At 40.5% G+C, this 20,524-nt stretch overlaps 1 protein-coding gene across 3 annotated transcripts in view; it reads right to left on the reverse strand.

Moving 5' to 3' along the window:
• Positions 1–20,524, reverse strand: part of ADAM23 (ADAM metallopeptidase domain 23) — a 171,627-nt gene that overhangs the window by 112,767 nt on the left and 38,336 nt on the right. For all 3 annotated transcript variants that reach the window (XM_049615076.1, XM_049615074.1, XM_049615075.1), the window contains exon 3: positions 8,885–8,961. In XM_049615076.1, the coding sequence (XP_049471033.1) occupies positions 8,885–8,961 (77 nt within the window). The remainder of the gene's footprint in view (positions 1–8,884; positions 8,962–20,524) is intronic.

Below are 20,524 nucleotides of genomic sequence, written 5' to 3' on the forward strand. Positions count from 1 at the left end.
GGTGGAACGTGCAACTCCTGATCTCAGGGTGCTGAGTTCAAGCCCTACATTAGGTATAGAGCCTACTTTAAAAAAAAAATTAAAAAAATTAAAAAGACAAAGAAGTGGTCTGAAGAATGAACCAAGTTCAAGTTTTATTTCCCCACATTGCATTAGGGTGGATACCTGCAAAGGGTCTTTTTTAATCCATTAGTTAAGACATGGTCTCTTAATTCACTAGATATCTTCTATTTCCTAGATTAAATAAGCAGTGCATTGTGATTCCATGGACAATTAGAGCCCTTTGATTTTGCTAGAAATTCTTAGATGACTTTTTTTTTCTCTGTGGTTCTAGAGACGATAGCCACAGATTTCTCCTTTCTGGACAATCTTGGAACTTAGAGCCTAAACCTAGCTTCTATGGCCCTTCTGATTTTCTCAGTCTGGTGTTTAACTTCCCTGGGTCCAGGGGCGCTTGGGTGGCTCAGTCAGTTGGGCGACCAACTTCGGCTCAGGTCATGATCTCACAGTCTGTGAGTTTTGAGCCCCACATCAGGCTCTGTGCTGACAGCTCAGAGCCTGGAGCCTGTTTCAGATTCTGTGTCTCCCTCTCTCTCTGACCCTCCCCCGTTCATGCTCTGTCTCTCTCTGTCTCAAAAATAAACGTAAAAAAAAAAATTAAAAAAAGAAAAAAAAACTTCCCTGGGTCCCATCACCCATAACAATTACTGTCAACAGGCAAGAGGGCATGGGGTAAGGAAGTCTCATAATTACTACAGTTAGAGGGCAAACATCCATTGTCGTTCACTACCCAAGAGTTATACTAAATCATGTCTACCTATGGAAATAAAGAATCAGTACATAAATGCCAGTGGTTTCATTGGGATTTTATTTTTAATGTTTCTGCTATTATTATGTTTGACTGTGGAAGTCACTGTCAAACCATTTTGAAAGTAGGTCAGATACACACCCTAAAAAAGAGAACTAGAACCTATTAATATGTAGGCAATACTTATATTATTATACATTTTTCAAGAGTTTCTGGACCTGATCTACCAGCATAAAGATGGGTCATCAAAAGCAAATGATAGTTATAACATCCAAAGCATCCAATATAGGGTTGACTCTCCAACGAGAAATGCCTAAGGGAGATTTGATAGGTCCTCACCTAATCAGAGAAAATACAGCAAAAAGAGGAGCCACCCAGCACTATAGAATCAAAATGTTTGGAGCCAGACAGGAAAGGATGCCTTAAAGGCAGGATGCACCTGGGTGGCTCAGTCAGGTAAGCATCTGACTCTTGATTTCAACTAGGATCATGATCTCACAGTTCATGAGTTCGAGGCCCGCACTGGGCTCCTCACTGACAGTGCTGAGCATGCTTGGGATTCTCTCTCACACTTTCTCGTTCTCTCTCAAAATAAATAAATAAGCCTTATTTTTAAAAAAAGGGGGGGTGGGGGGGAGAATACCCCACAGCACCTCATTCCCCACAGCACTGGAAACTTTAGTATACTCTAGGGCCTCTAGGACGTATGAAAATCAATATTCACCTACATCATATTGCACATGACATAGTGGCAATCGATACTTACGACAACTTTGGGGAATCTCTGCCTCTCAAGCTTCCTTACCATCACAGAAACTCTTTCAAAGCTACCAAAATAATTTAACCTTTCCTTTTCTATAAATGCAAAAGAGACCATAATCTCTCAAAACAGCACTTGGAAATTATAGGATTATTAGCTATGAGAGATTTCCCGTTCAACAAACAGCAACATTTAATGCTGAATGTCTCACTACAATAAGTAAGCAATAAATGCATTAGGATGTATATTAATTTGCTAGGGCTACCATAACAAAGTACCACACCTGGTGGCTTAAACAACAGGAACTTATTTCCTCCTGGTCCTGAAGGTTAGAAGCCCAAGATCAAGGTGTGGGCAGAACTGGCTTCTTCTGAGGTCTCTCTGCTTGGCTTGCAGGCGGCCACCTTCTCACTGTCGTCACATGGTATTTCCTCTGTGCACACATAGGTCTGTGTCCAAATTTCTTCTTCTTATAAGGACATTGGTCATATTGTGTTAGGGCCTACCTTAAAGACTTCATTTCAACTTAATTACTTCTTTAAAGTCCTTTTCTCCAAATCTGGTCACATTCTGAGGCACTGGGGGTTAGGACTTCAACACAGGAATTTTGGAGGAAGACAGTTCAGCCCACAACAGATGGCATGCTCAACAAACAGGATTATTTTAAATCCTATTGGAGAATTGTGTGTTTTCTTTATATTGTTAAAAACTGACTAAAATAGTTCAATTCTTTTTTCCCCACTTTATGTGAACAGATGAGCAATCGTTAGAATTATGCCCAGCTTGCTTGTAATTTGATAGTCCAGTGTTGTGGTCAAAGCAGACACAGAAGAAGACTCAAGACTAAGGGCCCATGCTTAGTCCCAACATGTGATTGAATCTTACCAGGCCTCAAGTTGCTCAGCTGGAAAATGGGAATAATCACATCTTCCTCACAGGGTTCTAAAGGAATTTGAATAGGAGAAAATGGGTAAAGGGCTTAGCATTCAGTCTGTCACCATCATGGCCACTGTAGTAGAAAGGCTTCCTTCTGCAGACCTTGAAAATTAGGAAATAGAGCATTTAGCCTATGAGTTAGCAGACTGATGAGCAGAAAGTAGGACAGGAGTGGGGGGCTAGCACTGGCACACTTGGCCCAGCCGATCTCGGTTCAGAAGTCCTGCAAATTTACAAGCCAAGATGGAAGACCGTAACAGCTCATCTCAGCTAGAGTACAGGCCGTCTGCTGTACCCTCTTCTCCAGCCACAGTTCCTAACTCCTGGTCCTACTCACTCGCAGAAGGCAAATGGCACAGGAGGAGGCCTGTCTCTGCTCCCCACGTTCCTTGTTACAAACCAAATTGAAGTTCGTATCTCTAAATCTGCAGAGCTGAAAGAGACTAAATTTCCCACTTAGAATCCAATGAGTCCAAACAAAGAGATCGCCTTCCATCTGCTCCTTGACACTTCCAGCTTCGTTGAGTGATGGGTTCACCAGTTCTCACTCCCTCCCAACAGGAATCTGGTGCTTTCCTACTCCCACACCTTTACTCCACCACCTTCCTGCGTGCAATGAGATTTTCTCCCTCCCACATCTTCCCAAGTGAAAAGCGTGTGTCGCAGACTCTGCCCTGTCCCACCCGTGGGCCCTCAGCAGCCACGTCAACACGTGGCAGGAAGCTGATTGGGAAGACCTAGGTTCCTGGCCTCTGGGCATTTTTCTGTCTCCAAGAGGAGGCAGCGGAAGTACTCATGAGTTATTGCCCCCAGAACCAGCCCTCGACCAACAACAGACTGGCAGTTGGTGGACAAAACCCCAGCTTCCTCATCACTCAGTTGGATGACATTCTGAAGAAGAATCCACCCAACGCCCAAGGTTCCTCAGCAGGAATGAGCCCCAGTGGGAAATCGCATTTTTTTCGGCTTCCTTTCTCTTCCACGTCTCACTTCCTTACACCCTGAAGGTATTTCCTGGAATCCTTACCTCAGGGTCTACCATTAAGCATCTGACTTCAGCTCAGGTCATGATCTCGTGGTTCATGAGTCTGAGCTCCACGTCAGGCTCTGCACTGACAGTGCAGAGTCTAGCTGGGATTCCCTCTCCCTCTCTCTTTGCCCCTCCCCCACTTGCATGTGCTCTCTCTCTCTCTCTCTCTCAAAATAAATAAACCTTAAAAAAAACTGCTGTGAAAAAAAAAATGGAGCCCCTGGGTGGCTCAGTTGGTTAAGCATCTGACTCTTGGTTTCTGCTCAAATCATGATCTCATGGTTTGTGAGTTCGAACCCTGCATCAGGCTCTATGCTGACAATGTGAAGCCTGCTTGGGATTTTCTGTTTCCCTCTCTCTCTCTGCCCTTCCCCTGTTCTCTCTCTCTTTCTGTCTCTCAAAATAAATAAATAAACATTAAAAAAACAAAAACAAAACAAAAAACAAAGAAAATTGCCCAAGGTCACATGGCTAGTAAATGATAGTCCCCAGACTCAAACCCGTGTCTATATGATTCCAGAACTGTGATCTCAACCATTATGCAGCTCTGGTCACTCTTACTCCCTATAAACAATTATTGAACACACCAGCAAATCTAATTGATAGGTAATATGGACTCTGGCATGATTCCAATCACACGTATGGAGGAGACAATCACTGGACTCTAGGACTTCCAAGGATCAATACACGTTAAGCATTCAATCTGGTAAGCTTTTTAAAACATTCTTAACTTGGAAAAAGTTATCCTAGAAGAAAAACAAAACAAAATTGAAAAAGGAAGTATCCTAAAAGGATAATGACCAAAAGTCCTCTGAGGCCACAACTAGGATTCTTGGCTAAATGAAATGTAACTCCAGTAGTGTGACATCCATGCTTGCTGCCCTCCGATAGCTTCCCATCAAACACATCTCCACAGATGACGGCCCTTCACGATTTGGCTTCATGGCTTCCTCTCTGACCTCATCTCCTCAGTCTACCCCCACTGCACTTAATGCCCCCACTGTCCTCAGCCTTCCAGCTTCGGTGGTGGCTCATCTTTGACAATCAGGTTTCAGCTCACTGTTCCTCCTCTGACAGACCTTCTGGCTTCTGTGACATCCAAATCATGTTGGCCACCCCTACCTGCAGTCCCCGTGATCACATGTGATCTAGCTTTATTTAGTGAACAAAGCTCCATGGCCGGAAGCAGGGACCCCGCCCATCCTATTCTCAGCGGCTTCAGCACCCACAGGAGTCCCAGGCAGACAACAGATGCTTGCTCAACACTTGCTGAACAAACCAATAAAACACACATCTCTGCCATGAGATGCCTCAGTAAGCCAAGGCCTCGCTTTTTCAATCTATAAAAGCACAGACTCAAAAACACTCTCCTCTCAGGAACCCACATTGGGGTAGTCTTCACAAGCTGGCAGTCCAGGCCCGATGAGCTCATTCACCACTTAGATTCTGCGGCCACCACTTTGATTAGTTTATGTTGATATCTTTATGCTTTTATTCCTTCCCCGAGCCCATGAACTTGCCACGTACCTTTTCCCTTTTCCATGCTCCGACACTTCAAATTGTTGTAAGTAGTGTGGTGATGACCACTCCATGGTGGAAATGGAGATCCCTCCTTCCTCAAAAGCTCTTCTGATTCCTCCATGACTGATCAAAAAATTCTCTTTAATTTATTCTAACATGAATCACACTTTTTAGTTAATCCCAGCCATTGAAAGTCATTTAAATTAGCGACCCACCTTGGCCTGCACACGTCATACCCTGACACAATTCCCTCGCATCTCTAAGTCATACCCATAGCGCATACTCAAAGCTGCATCAGAAGGCTCGAGACTCTGCACGGGGGAGATACTGCACGAGTACAGCTCTCATGGCCTCCCTCCCACTGATTTACTTTTCCCCGTATAAAGAGACCTCCAGTTATTCCCAGTCCAGTCCCGAAGCCTCCTCCTGACATCATTTCCCTCCTTGGCCAGGCTGGATCTTGGTACTTAACCACCCGTTATTGACCAGCATTCAAAGAGCTGTGCTTCCACTCTTCCTCACCTGTGCTACCACCAGAAAATCTGAACCCTGATCCATGCTACAATCTGCCTCCCCTCCTACCCTCACATGCTGCAATGATGCAGCACCCCAGGTTAAGGAAAACAAAACAGAACACCATCGGGAAGAACGACTCAAAGATTGACACGTAACACATGATTGATATCTAATGACAATCGCTCACACATTCTTTAACATGACCTTGGTAAGCTTCCTCACCCATTCCTCCCAGCGATGAGCCTAAATTTTTGTCATTTTCCTCAAGCCCAACCCACCCCTCCTCTCTATCCCAATTCCTATGGCAGATAATGCTGTCCCCAAGAAGGAACTCTCCAGAGAGGCATTTTCTGAATGTCACCCCTTCACCTGCAAACCAATCTCTACCTGCACACGCCCATAAGTTGGGAATGAACTGTCCCTCCTGGTTCACAACTACACGCTGCCCTTGTGCTACTGGTCTCACTCCCTTTTGTCCTCACTCAGATCTGGCTCCATAAATTATCTCCTGTCTCTTCTGTATCTTTACCTCTCCCTCTTTCCAGCTCCATTGCTCAGCCTATCAACTTGCTGTGTTACCCCTACCAGCCCGTCCCTTGATCCCAGTGTCTTCGTCTAGCCACTGCTCTCGTTCTCTTTTCCTCTCACCCAGACCTCCTCGGTGGGCCCTTGCTGTCCCCACATCACCTCCTCTCAGTCCTTTCCAGCCAGTCGTAACCTAGCTTCTGCCCCCAAAGCTTCACTGAAACTACTGTCTTCAGACCAGTGAATACTTAATGGATAAATACAGAGGGTAATCTTGGCTCCTTATCTCATTAGATCCTTTTCATGTAAGGCTATAAATCACATCTTCCTGTTCTGAAACTCTCAATTTAATCATTGTCCCGATTCTCCCCCCATTTCTCTGAACACTCACTCTCTGTCCCTTCGTGGATTCCTCTTCCTCTCCTCAACTCTTAACTGTCTTTCCAGCTTATGTTCTCATTCTACCTACCTTCCCTGGGCAATCTCATTCACAACCATGCTTGTCATTAACATTATATGGAAATAACTCTCTACTATCTCCAGCCCCCATCTCTTCCCTGAGCTTCAGATTGTTATTTCCACCTACCTCCTAGGCATGGCCCCATATATGTCCCAAACCTTTCAAATAAATTATGTCTATTCTGATTTCAGATCCTTTTCACCATTTAAAGAGTTGTTCCCTGTGCTGCCCATTTCTGCTGGATACCTTCCACCTAGGTATCTGATCAAGGCACCTATTAACTTTAACTCTTCTTTCTGCCTTGTCATCCATATCAAAGCAATCCTGAAGATTTTTATCAACTGAAGATTTCTTGAGAGCATTCCCTCTCCATGCCTCTGGGCACTTCTTAAGAACAGAACTTCAGTTTATTCCCTTACTTTATTTTTTCAGACTCTAGAGGATAACAGCCAAGCTCTTAAGCATGACAGACGAGATCTTGCATGAGTTGAGCTGTCCCTGGGCCTACCTATTCTGACTCATCTCCCTCTGCCTCAACCTTGTAATTTACCATGAAGTTCAATAAAAGTCTCATGCTTCCTTAACATGTCCCACAGCTGCATGTGCCTGGCTCCTTAGCACACACTAAGAATTGTCTAGACACAATTCTCCATTTCCTCTTCCTCTCCTATCCCTCTCCCCAACAACTCTCCTCCTCACTAGCACCTGTCTTAGAAGATTCAGCTCAACTGTCACCATTTCCAGGATGCCTTTCCACACTGTTCCCGCCTGAAGAGCTGCCTTTTTGGTGCTACCACAGAACTCCACGTTTATCTCTAGCACAGCAAATTTCACACTCTTCTAAAATTGTATATTTACCTATCAACATTTCTGGACTAAACAAGAAGCTCCTCAAGGCAAGGGCCACTCACAGTAGGTGCTCAACTTGGTTACTCTGCATGTTAAATATTACTGGTAAATGATTTTCTCGTGTGTTTTCAGATCTCTAAGTCCACTGGAGACTTCTTCAGTCACTCGATTGGGAGGCTCTGTCGTGGCCGTGACATGTCGCGGCCGTTTTAATGTTCAAAATACATGGCAATGTCAGTTGCTATGACCACCCTTCAGTTTGGAATGACAGTCTCCATTGCAGTAAGAGTTAAAGGAACAGAGGACCTTAAACAAACTAAAATTAGCCATGCTTCGCTACTCAACACAGTCTAAGATTTGGCAAGACAAATCTCCTAGGCAGGGACAGTGCTGACACAGCGGGGTGAAAAGGCACTCAACCAATGCTCAGCAGACTCAAAGAAGAAAACCCGCAACAGCTTTACCACCGGAAACTGAGTTCTGCTGATTCATTCTGACTTAAAGCTGCAACAAAACTTGAGTAAGGAACACCCAAGCTGACTCTGCGTTTTATTTTGTTTTTTTTTTTTTTCTGCCGAGCTCACAGAATTTGGCATATAAGAAATCTAATAGTTGTTCTATATATTCCTTTGCAATTTCTCAGATATTGACTGCGGCTACCTACATTACAGTGTCTGATGGCCTTATGTGGTACCTTTCTGGCAAAGATTCAGTTCTGGTCAAGATACTGAGGAGAATTTAAAATACTCACTGGAGCTCCTGGTTCCCTCAGCTGAAGAGAACCATACAGGAAATCTCCTTCACCCAAGAAAGGCTCACTGCTAGCTCAATTAGAGGCTGAAGAGGCCTGCTTCAGTAAATAGCGCTTGCTCATGCTTTGTACAAAGATATCTGTACAATTGGTTCCAACTTGGGAAACGGCATTTAAATATCAACATAAACACATGCTCAGAGAAAAACTGGGTGGATTTTCATCAGGACCAATCTCTAAAAACCTGTATTAGAGAAAATTACAAAGGAAGAACCTTCTCAAAATAGGTATCGCAAGTCATGATTTTCTTTGTTCTTCATACAGAAGTCATGTGAATTGCATAATGAAAAGTAAAATGGAAATTTCTAGACTGAAGTCTAATTATACTTGAGTCAGTAATTCATCACGTTTCCTATATATAGTAATGACCATAGTTAACACTGATTAACTAGCATTACTTCAAAGACTTATTCCATTTAAAATCATAATATGTAAGTACTCTACTGGAGATATTTAACAAGTTAGATGTTAAATGCCTTCTCTTTCAGGAAAAGAAAAAAAGACAGACTTCACTTCAGACTTTTATATTTTTCTTTAAGTGCAATATGACATAGTCAGCTAAAAAATATCAATTGCTTCAACAACAGACACTATTTTGACTAAACCATTATCATGAAGTAAAGTTTTATTGCACTTGCTTCTTAACAGGATTATAACCAAACACTTACTTGTTCAGTGTGAGGTCAAGAATGAATTTGGAGCCAAAGGCTTCAATCTGGAAGCTTGCCTGGGCCAGATGGACAGCCTATGGATTCAAAGAGACAGAAACAAACTTAGCTTACCTTCCTGTCTTTAAAGCTGATTAGATTGGTAGCAATGATATTAAATAAGAAAAACATTTTTATGGATTGATGCACTTCTTTATGGATCCCTGTGTAACAATCCATTTCTTTAAAAGGATACTAGGTGCATTGTCATGGCTTTACTTGGAAGACATAAACATCTGTGTAGCACGGAACTAATAAAAGACAATCGGTCCTTTAAAATGAACCCATTGTGATCAAAATCAAGAGCATATTCAGCTGGACTTTCAAAGTGACTGCGATGAATTATGCAAACGTCTGACTAATTAAGGCTGGATTTCAGCCTATTTTGCGCACAAAGCTAACCAATTCTTTCTGCACACCTAAGTGAAAACTCATGTCAGCACTCTGTTCTTCATCAGATACTAGAACTTTCTATAAATGATCTATCAGCAGAATGTGGCAGTAAAATGCGAACCCACAACCTTTTAACTTCAGAAAGCACTTAGACCCATGCCCCTCATGAACCCTCAGAGTGTATGTCCCCCTGAAAAAGTCACACATTTACAAATACTGTCATTACTAGAGCACATGGATGGCTCAGTGGGCTGAGCGTCCAACTCTTGGTTTTGGCTCAGGTCACGATCTCACAGTTCATGAGATTGAGCCCGAAGTCAGGCTCTGCGCTGACAGTGAGAAGCCTGCTTGGGATTCTCTCTCTCCCTCTTTCTCTGCCCCTCCCCTGATGGTATGCATGTTCTCTCTCTCAAAAAAAAATAAATAAATAAATAAATACACCTAAAGAAAAAAGAACAAATACTGTCGTTACTGTGCCTTAACTCAAAATACAACAATAATCCCATCTAAACAGGAGTCATATGTACTAGGTGTTAAAGATTAGTTTAGCTCACAGAATTATCTCGAAAAATGTAAGTTAACAAATCAATGGAGTTTTGTTAAAGTCTTACCCAAGATAAAATTCTCCTCTATCCTTCCATCAAGAAAAAAAAATTTTTTAAAGACAAGAATAAATGCAACATCTATACTCCCTTCCCTTCCCTTCCCTTCCCTGCTTGAAAACATCCTTCCTACAAACTCCATTCTTCAGGCACGGTGGTGTCACAAACCATCTGTGAAGTGCTACCTGCATGGCAACCAGACACTGTATCCTCCTGCTCTGGTACTTTCCCCTCCTCCCCTCCCCGACCCCTCCCGGCAATACCACCCATGCTCCTCTCTGTCTTCATCCTACCCTACTCATCCTTCAAGGGCAGCCCAACTGCATTACTTTCCACGAAGCCCTCCTTCACACGCAGGTTGGAAGTGAACCCTTCATCCTCAGGGCTCCAGGAACACTTCATCTGCTTCTACTCTGCACCATGATGTGGGCTCACTTTCCATCCAACTGGGCACAGTTGTGTTTTTTTTAAAAGAAAGTTGTGTTTCTTTTAAAAAAAAGAAAAGTTTTTTAAAAAAAACCCCCCACAACAACCCTTGTGATACAAGGGTACTGCAAACAGTTGGAGATTAATGGCCCTTCCTCAAAACATATGAACTTCTAAGCCAAATATTTATTGTCAGGACTATTTTGCCACGCCAAACCCATAAAATACTATAAACCATAACTTCTACTTCCAGTCAAGCACAACTGCTAACCGCATAATCACTACAATAATCAAAACGTAGGGTGCCTAAGTGGCTCAATCGGTTAAGCATCCGTCCAACTTCAGCTTGGGTCATGATCTCACAGTTCGTGAGTTCAAGCCCTGCATCGGGCTCTGTGCTGACAGCTCAGAGCCTGGAGCCTGCTTTGGATTCTGTGTTTTCCTCTCTCTCTGCCCCTCCCCAACTCATGCTTGCACTCTCTCTCTCTCTCTCAAAAATAAATAAATATTTAAAAAATTAAAAATAATAATCAAAACATGAAATAAAAATGAAATTAATAAGTATTAAATTTGAAATACAAAGCAATGAGAAACAAGGAGCCCAAATACCTAACACCTTGGCACAACTCGCCAAACCCCCAACAACCATGCAGAATATGGTCATCATATTTGATTCGGGCTCTTCCTGCATCCAGATGACTACATGACAGAGAAAGAAATTCCTGTCTTGTTAACTGAGGTCTCGGTCATCTACATCAGAACCTTCATCTCCTGACATAAATACCATATTCTTCTTATTCTAAATTCATTCTGTGTCTTGAAGCATTAATTTTTGCATGAAGATTTTGATGAATAATGCATACAAGGGAAATTTTTTCATTTCTGGGTCCCAAAAGTTTAAAGGAAAAAAACAACTTTCTTCTTGAGAATAAGATAGGCTCTTAATACATGCACCCCAATGTTTACAGCAGTGTTATCAACAATAGCCAAAGTATGGAAAGAGCCCAAATGTCCATCAACTAATGAACGGATAAAAAAGATGTGGTTTATATATACAATGGAATACTACTTGGCAAACAAAAAGAATGAAATCTTGCCATTTGCAACAGCATGGATGCAACTAAGAGTGTATTATGGTAAGTGAAATAAGTCAGAGAAAGACAAATATCATGTGATTTCACTCATATGTGGAATTTAAGAAACAAAACATATGAACATAAGGGAAGGGAAGCAAAAATAATATAAAGACAGAGAGGGAGGGGCGTCCGTGTCGCTCAGTCGGTTAAGCCTCCGACTTCAACTCAGGTCACGATTTCATGGCTCCTGAGTTCGAGCCCAGCGTCGGGCTCTATGCTGACAGCTCGGAGCCTGGGGCCTGCTTTGGATTCTGTGTCTCCCTCTTTCTCTGCCCTTCTCCCACTCATGCTCTGACTGTCTCTCTCAAAAATAAATAAACATTAAAAAAATTTTTCTTTTAAAAAAAACAGAGAGGGAGGCAAACCATAAGAGACTTTTAAATACAAAGAACAAACTGAGTGTTGCTCCAGGGGAGGTGATTGGGGGATGGGCTAAATGGGCAAGGGGAATTAAGGAGGACCCTTTTTGGGATGAGCACTGGGTGTTATAAGTAAGTGATGAATCATTAAATTCTATTCCTAAAATCACTATTACACTATATGTTAACTAAGTTGGATTTAAATTTACAAAAAGATAGGCCCTTAAGCATATTTTCTATTAAGAATATTAAATAGAGAGAAGAGTTCATTAATGCCACCCTGGCCTAAAAAGGGTGATAAATTACTGCCTTAAGCAACTTAAAAGAACCTGACATTAACCACTGAAAGGCTCATCTTACAGCAAATAAGCAACGAGACAAGTACAAACCCCAACAGAAGCCTGTTGTACGATAAGGTAGCTGGTAATAACTGCTTACCCCATTTTATAGCCTTGTTGGGAGTTCTAGGATTAAATAAACTTATACTGAGTCAATGTGATAAGATTCAGTTTAACAGAATTTAATGAAAGAGCGGGCAAATAACATTACTATTGGGATTTTCCTTTTTTTTTTTTTTTTTTTATTCATTCACTCTCCACACAGGTGTTAAGTCTCACTGTGTGCATAAGGATGACTGGAACACAGCCCCTCCCCTCCAGGGAGACCTGCCAGCCTCGGTGGGTCTAAGGTGCCACAGGGACCAAGACTTCACTGACCAGGTGCAGTTTGAACAAAATTCCAAAAGATGAAAAAGAATCCACCTGCCAGACGAAGAGAAGACATTCAGGGCATGGGGGAAAACATTTACAACAATAGAGTAAAAAATGAATATGGAAAAAAAGTTTTTTTACTTTTTAAAAAATTAATATGTCCTATAAAGAAAACAGTTTTGGGGGAGGGGGCGTCTGGGTGGCTCAGTTGGTTAAGCGTCCAACTCTTGATCTCCGCTCACGTCATGATCTGATGGTTGGTGAGTTCAAGCCCTGTGTCGGGCTCTGCGATGACAGTGCGGAGCGTGCTTGGGATTCCGCCTCTCCCTCTCTCTGCCCCTCCCCTGCTCACTCTCTCTCCCTGTCTCTCTCTCAAAATAAGTAAACTTAAAAAACAAACAAACAGCTTTTGAAGGAAATGTCAAACAATGAATCTGAAAAGGTGCTCCAGAGACTGTGGGGCTTTGTGTGACATGCTCAATGACATGTCTGGTCACACAGACATACCTGTGGCCAAGACAGCAAGCATTCCTCCAAATGTGCCCCCACTTACTCAGCACAGTGCCTGGCACATGCCCAGTCACCACCACCACCATCATCAACGAAGATATTATAACTAAATCATATTGACAGATTACTGTCCACAACTGAAACACTTACAGTGCCATCAACAACATCCCTGTTTCTCCATGGGGAAAGAAAATATCTGATCGTATTACCTTTATCAGTAAGAATGTTTTAACATTTTAACTTATTTTAATGCAAAGAAGCAGCACATTTTCCTATAAATGATTTAAGATTTCCCCAAGCATTCATTTTCCTTGTACATATATCAAATAGAATTGGTATATTCATCTAATACATTTGTATCCATCTTAAGGAATTTCAATACAATGGTATACATTATTTTTCTTATGTTCCATTTCTCTTTCCATTGTTATACATTCAGCATTTGTACAGAGTACAGATTCTTCTCTATATCGAAATAAGTACCTGACAAATGCTACTTCTCCCCTATCATTCTGTAATTTCTGCTCCGTCTGAAACATGATTAAAATAGTTTTTAACTACTGGAATCTCTGCTACTCCATATCAACTAACTGATCATTTTTTATGTTACAAAATACTATACAGTTTTGAAAATTGTCCAATTAAACTATGTTTTCAAATCAGGTAAAACAAGTTCTCATCATTATTGTTCTACAAATTACATTTTTGGATATTGTTTTTACTTCATAGTAACCCCCTTCTTTCCAATGACAGAAACATCAGAAGAATGGCCAAGATGAGTAGAAGGTTTTATAACACATGACTTTTTTTACAAAGAAGGAACCATACAGTGAGGTTTAGAAATGTGTTCAGTAATACAAAATTGGATCACAGATATACTTTAGAGAAAAGTTCATGAACCACACATAAGGTCGTAATGGATTATTTCTCCTTTGGGATATTTGTTAAACAGACTTGATGATTAACACTTGTTTTTACAAGGACAGTCACTATAAAAGCAGTGTGAAAGAATGCAGGGTTTTACAGTCAAAGAGCATCATTTCACGACAAGAATAAGCATAGCCCTGGGCTCAGAATTACACCCTGAAGGACTGAAAACAGCTGTTGCCTAAGCACTTCGATATTTTTCTTTTGACTCAGAATCTGGAACAGTGAAATTACAGGAACTCTATAAACAAAAAACAACTAAACTCAATTATATACACAAACCTCCTTCACTGAAGAACAATTTACACATTTAACAATGTGCTTTTGTATTTCTAGGGTTTTTTTTTTTTCTTTTTAGTAGATGGCACCTAATGGTATCGTATTAAATAACTTTGGAAGACTGTCAGGTTCCTCAGTGAAGAGTGGTTTTGCGTCTTAAGACTGGTTTTGCGTCTTAGCGAGCTATGTTATGATACTGAGCAATCATGTACATTACATAAGCTGAAGATACATAGTTACGTTTTCTTGGGACTTATATTCTAGAACAGTTAACATTAATATGGACATGACGACAAGAGAAAAAGATGACTCTCTCGACTTCTAGAATAGAAATCAGACATTTCCAGAGTACGTATGTTTTCATGCAAAAATGCCTCACACATAATGAGTATTCAATCAATATTCTTCACTACTTGGCAAGGACTCGTACACATAACTGAAACTAAATATAGGAAGTGGAAAGTTTAAACTTTCCCTGAATTCAGAAAATATTTTGAGACTGAATGTCATAATTCAGTAGAAAGGGAGCTACTTGAATTGAGGTCTCTACACTGTCCATCACAGCATCCTCTGAGCGGGTAATGTACTTTAATATGCTCTGTAATGTATATGGTTTGGGAAACAGAAGAAAGTTTGGAAGAAGTTACCCTGCTCTTAAGATATATTCAGTTTATTTAGGGAAACACTCACTGAAGTAATGAAGAAAACCTTTCTGGAGCGGCATATCAGTAAGACAAACAAATGCTTTCCAAATGGCCTGCAGAAGCCCTGGAAAGTATGAAGCAGTCCTGAGCAGAGAGCTGTGGGATAATTCCAGCTCTGTTTCCTAAAGAAGAGAGCTGTGGGCTTCTAGGAAAGAAGGTGCTAGAGAAATCAAAATGTTGTAATTAGAGTTAGAACCCAGGAACCCAGGATCAATAAACTGTCTTTTCTACTGCAAAGAATCATGGAAAGAGTAAAACAGCTAAATAGCTGATTACTAGTGACACTGGAGGTAATTTCTTTCTTATTTTTATGTCCCTCATTGCCATAATATTGCTCGTCCTATGTTCACGAAAATGTTATATTCATAGCGAGTGTGGGTCTGCATCTGCGTGTATAAACTATAAGCTTTTCAGGGCACCTGAGTGGCTCAGTCGTTAAGCATCTGACTCTAGATTTTGGCTCAGGTCATGACCTCACAGTTCGTGAGTTCAAGCCCCACGTCAGGCTCTACGCTGACAGTGCAGAGCCTGCTTGGAATTCTCTCCCTCTCTCTCCTTCTCTTTCTCTTTCTCTCAAAATAAATAAATAAACTTTAAAAAAAAACTATAAGTTTTTCAGGAAATATTCTTCTCATCCTTTATGTTTTTGCTTATAGTTTTTTCCCCTACAATCATATCCTACAAGGAGCCTGCTTCATTGTAACGGATTGAGTGGTTGAAGGAAGAAGCTTTGCTATGCAGCCTTGCATCACTGGGTTACACAGAGTGGTTTTCTCTTCTGTGTCACAGGAGGCCCAGAATCCAGCAACCTGAATAATTAAATTCCAATAAGAAATAAACTATCTAGTTTAAATTGGAATACATTTGAGGAAAATACATCACCTTCTTTAGATCACACAGGCTTTTCTGTAAATAACGCATCTGGGTCTATCCCACACACAGCTAAAGAAACACAGAAATCTAGCTTGTGGATCTTTTTCCTGTACAGTGTAAAAACTCAAATATGTAAATATATCTTAGGAGTTTGAATGTTCAAAAGGAAACACTAATAGATCATTTTAACTATAATCTGGTTCCAACCCCTGATCCTAAGTGTGCACACTGGTGATCACCAATGTGATCAAGACTTTTATATAATGAAAATAACAACGCCCTATATTCCTTGTGTTTTAATTATCTCGACCAATCAGAATAATATGGTACCCTGTGCAGTTGACTTAGTAGGCAGACGTTGTGATTGCCCTTTTGTAGAAGAAAAACATTTTTAGAAGGCACACAGAAGTTAAATGATTTTTTTTGTTCAAGGTCACACATCAAAGGAAGAAAGATGAAGTGTTGGCTTCAGTTCAGTGAGGAAAAAGTGCCAAGTTATGCCAAAAGTCCTCATCCATCCAACCTCAATGTTTTCTGGTCATTAAAATATAAATAATAATAGCTTACCGACAGGATGAGTATGAGGGAAGTTCCTAGAAAAGTTTGGCCACATAGAAAGAGCTCAATAATTTAGGAAGAAGGGGCAAAGTTGAAGGACAAGGGGGGGGGAGAAGAAAACTACATTAATGTTTTGGAAAGGTTATCAGTCAGCTCCACCTTAAAAGTTCCTTCCCAATATAGCTGGCCACCTTCTAGAAAATCCAGTGTGCATTTATCCTCTGCAAAATTCACAAATTTAATATTTTTTATTGCTAATTACCATTAGGCATTATGCTTTGACTTTGTTCAAGTTGTCGTGTCATTATGCTTTGACTTTGTTCAAGTTGCCGTGTCTTTAAAATAATATGAATCATTTTCCTGAGACGTGGAACAGCTGCAAACGTTACATGAAGGCAATTTTGCAAATTAAGGTAATTTGCTGAAAATTCTTCCCAAGATGCATTTAAATAGGTAGCTTGTGGGAGAGAACATTATCATGTTTACTTCTAGCATGTTCCAATTCACAGGATTACTGGTTAACCCATTAGCAAATTTGCATTGAATCCCAACGTTGTGGGAGATACCGTGACAAATGTAAAGATATAGAAGAATTAGTATTTATATGAAAGTTTACAATGTAGTAAGGGGAATGAGATGAGAAACCACAAAGAATAAGAAACTTCAGTTAAATACTTCAGTTAAATAATAATAATGATGAATAGTATCCATAAAGATGCCACATACAACTTAAGCACAATTAATTCCCCAATCTAATGTTAACAATTGTATGGTATGGGTAACAAGTACATTTAAATATAAGGAGCCAGAATCCTGAGGACTGGAGAGGGCTGAGAAAAGCTTACTGGAGAAGTCTTTCTTGGCATTTAAACATAGCTAGAATTCAGGTAGCCCTAAAATTGATTTAACAGGATGAAATTTCAAGGTGTTTCTAAGTGTTTGCTAACAAACAGAGACCTAAGAAACATGCTTTTAAAGTAAAACACAGGATGTCTTCCATTCTGGAACATGAAACTACAGTTTGAATTGTAGTCGGAATCAAAACATGGCAGTTTAATATAAAATAAAGCATTTCACGAGATCAGTAAGTCACGTGAACACACACAAGTCTAAAATATACCAATGTATTTTGTAATCAATCTATCTTTTAGCCTTAAACTAGAAAGCTGGAATCCCAACCTTGATGGATATTACAGAAACAACACCACAACAACAGCAAAGCACACTGTCCTCACAGGCCACAGACTGATCAGCCTCTCCTGGTGACGGAGGCAAGTCATTGCTTGACCTTGTTCCCTTAGCCAACCTAGCCAAGAAAGGTAGAACTTCCATTCTGAAAGAAATCTAGCCAACATTCAACTATCCAGTCTGACGATTCAGAAAAAAAGGATGCCATGTTGAGTTTAACATCTGACCAAATCTTTTCCAAGAGTGTTTTGCTAAATAAACCAGTTTTAAAGAGAATCCACTTTTCATCTTCTTCCTTCTTCTCACCTACTGTCACTCAGTTTGAAGTGCTCTCTAAATCTGATACAGACAAAATAGATCCTGAAGAGAAAGAGGAAAAACAGGTATTGATAATCCAAACAGATATTCCAGTTTATAAATCATGAGGTAGTTGCACTAAAAATGTATTTAAAAAAATTTTTTAATGTTTATTTTTAATTTTGAGACAATGCGAGAGACAGAGTGCAAGCAGCAGAGGGAGACACGGAATCTGAAGCGGGCTCCAGGCTCAGGGCTGACAGCTCGACGCACGGCTCAAACTCACGAACCACGAGATCATGACCTGAGCCGAAGTCGACGCTTAACCGACTGAGCCACTCAGGCGCTCCACTAAAAATGTAGTTTTAATATTCCTCATGGCCAGCCAAAGAAGAGAAGCTAGAAATACCTGGGAGGGGTCTTTTTTTAGCCCTATAGAACCACACTAAGATCTTCCTGGGTGATCATTTAGTAACCCAGGAGAACTCTGGAAAAAATACACCTTCAGTGACAAAGCATCTTTGGACATTTCTATGGATTGCCTTCCACACATTTACCCCTAGTGATTGATGTTTGCTGGATATGAAGCTGACAATACCAACTCAAGAGAGAGATGAAATCATAAGCCTCCAGAGCTCTTGCTATTTGAAAATGGGCAAATCATTAAAAGCATCACTACAGCTATATTATTTAGCTTTCATACATTTTCTGAAAGACGAGTAAAAATACAACTATGACAACAGTTACCATGGAAGCAGTTTCTTTCTGCTGCCTTCCTGAATAGTAACGTTTAATTTGATGCATTAATCTAGTAGCTGAGGTGTGATTCACCTTTTTTGCCTCATCAATTTCTACATGACCAAACTGTGCAACCCCAAGGAGTGATTCTCTCTCTGCTAACACTCTTTGTCATAAAAGAGAACATATTTTGTCCTTCTAGCCAGAATTATTGAATACCCACTTAATAATTTAAATAAAAGAATAGAAATAGGGCATACGTTTTGAAAAACAAACACCACCAAGCTCCATGCTGAATATCTGTGACTCATTACATGACAGATTTGTTAATTTGCTTATATAATGTTAATACTATCCCCAAAGAAAAAAAGCTTCTGTAAAATAGCACCCCATGAGAAGCCCTGTCTTCTTTGTCTGCCTACTCTTGTCCTTGAAATGCTGGCTACAAGACCCCAGGGGGCTCAAATATCTAGCCAGAGCAAAGAAAGTTCTTTAACTTGAATCTCTAGGATGACCACATAGGATTAGTTAATAATAAATAAGTCTGAAATACAAAATGAAAATTACGATACACAGTTCACTTGAAAACCGTTATATCCAGCAAATCACAAATGATATAAATTGAAATATTAATTTCCAGTTTCCAAGGAAGGCTAAACAGACCTGTCCAGCCAGATCTCTCATCTCTTCAGGCATCTTGATTCTACTGATCTTCACTGGTGGGTCTCACACTGTTCTTGCCCAAAGCTGATTTGTGTTGGGATCTCTATACTTCTATTTGAAGAAATTTCTCAGGCTACACATATGACTTCATCAGAAATACACAGCTGTGTGATGGCGGAATTCCCAAGATGTCTTTGCTTTCCTTAACTACTCTCTGGGAGAGATATGTGGCACAATATTTTGTGTTAGGGGGTGGACCTTCCTTTTGTCTACAGGAATCCAGCTCCATCCACATTTTTGATGTAAAGAGAGTTCTATGTTTGCTGGTTCTCAGTTGTGTCTGGTTCTGTCCTTTGCTCTAAATTCTGACCTCAGTTATGGCCATGGATGTGTTGTGTTCTGCCCTTTTAGATAGTAAGAGTAACTTCCAAATTAGGGGCCAACCCAAAAATGGATTTTCCCATTTTACAAGCATGCAGGTGCCCTTAGACTTCCTCAGTAACACTACTAAGATCTATTTCTGGACACAGAGACTCCACAATTGTCATGTATCACAATTTTACTCAAAACAGGTATCATGTGTGCTACATACACATGCTTTACTCAAAGCTGGATACGGAAAAATTAATATTGATGTGACCTCATTTTCTCTAACACTCATCTTTCACAGAATTCTGCAAAATGCCAACCATTCAGCATGTAGTCACATAATTTTTGAAACTAACATTTAGAATGTTGACTATTACACAGAATATTGTGCCTATTTTGGTAAGCAAATGATAATCTCACTATGTCTACAGAATGTTTTAGATTCATTAAAACTCCATTTTAATCTCCAGATAAGAACCCAGAATTACACAGAATCTTAAAAACATATAAAACAGTACTCTGAAATATCTCCATTTTCTCAGCTTACATCCTACCTCATTGGCATCTACATCATATATGAAATAATTTACTGATTCAAGAGATAATTATTGTATCTACCGTGTTTCAGCAGAAGCTCTGGTTTTTCAGAGTTTGTATTTTAGTGTGTGTTGGAGGGCAAGGGGAGTAACACAATCAACAAATAAATTAAAAGCAAGTTAGGAGCACTTGGGTGGCTCAGTCAGTCAAGCGTCCAACTCTTGATTTCAGCTCAGGTCATGATCTCACAGTTCGTAGGATCGGGCCCCACACGGGGCTTTGCACTGACAGCATGAAGCCTACTTGGGGTTCTCTCTCTCCATCTCTCTCTG

The sequence above is a fragment of the Panthera uncia genome (genome assembly GCF_023721935.1).
Source record: "Panthera uncia isolate 11264 chromosome C1 unlocalized genomic scaffold, Puncia_PCG_1.0 HiC_scaffold_3, whole genome shotgun sequence".
Classification (NCBI taxonomy): Eukaryota; Metazoa; Chordata; class Mammalia; order Carnivora; family Felidae; genus Panthera; species Panthera uncia.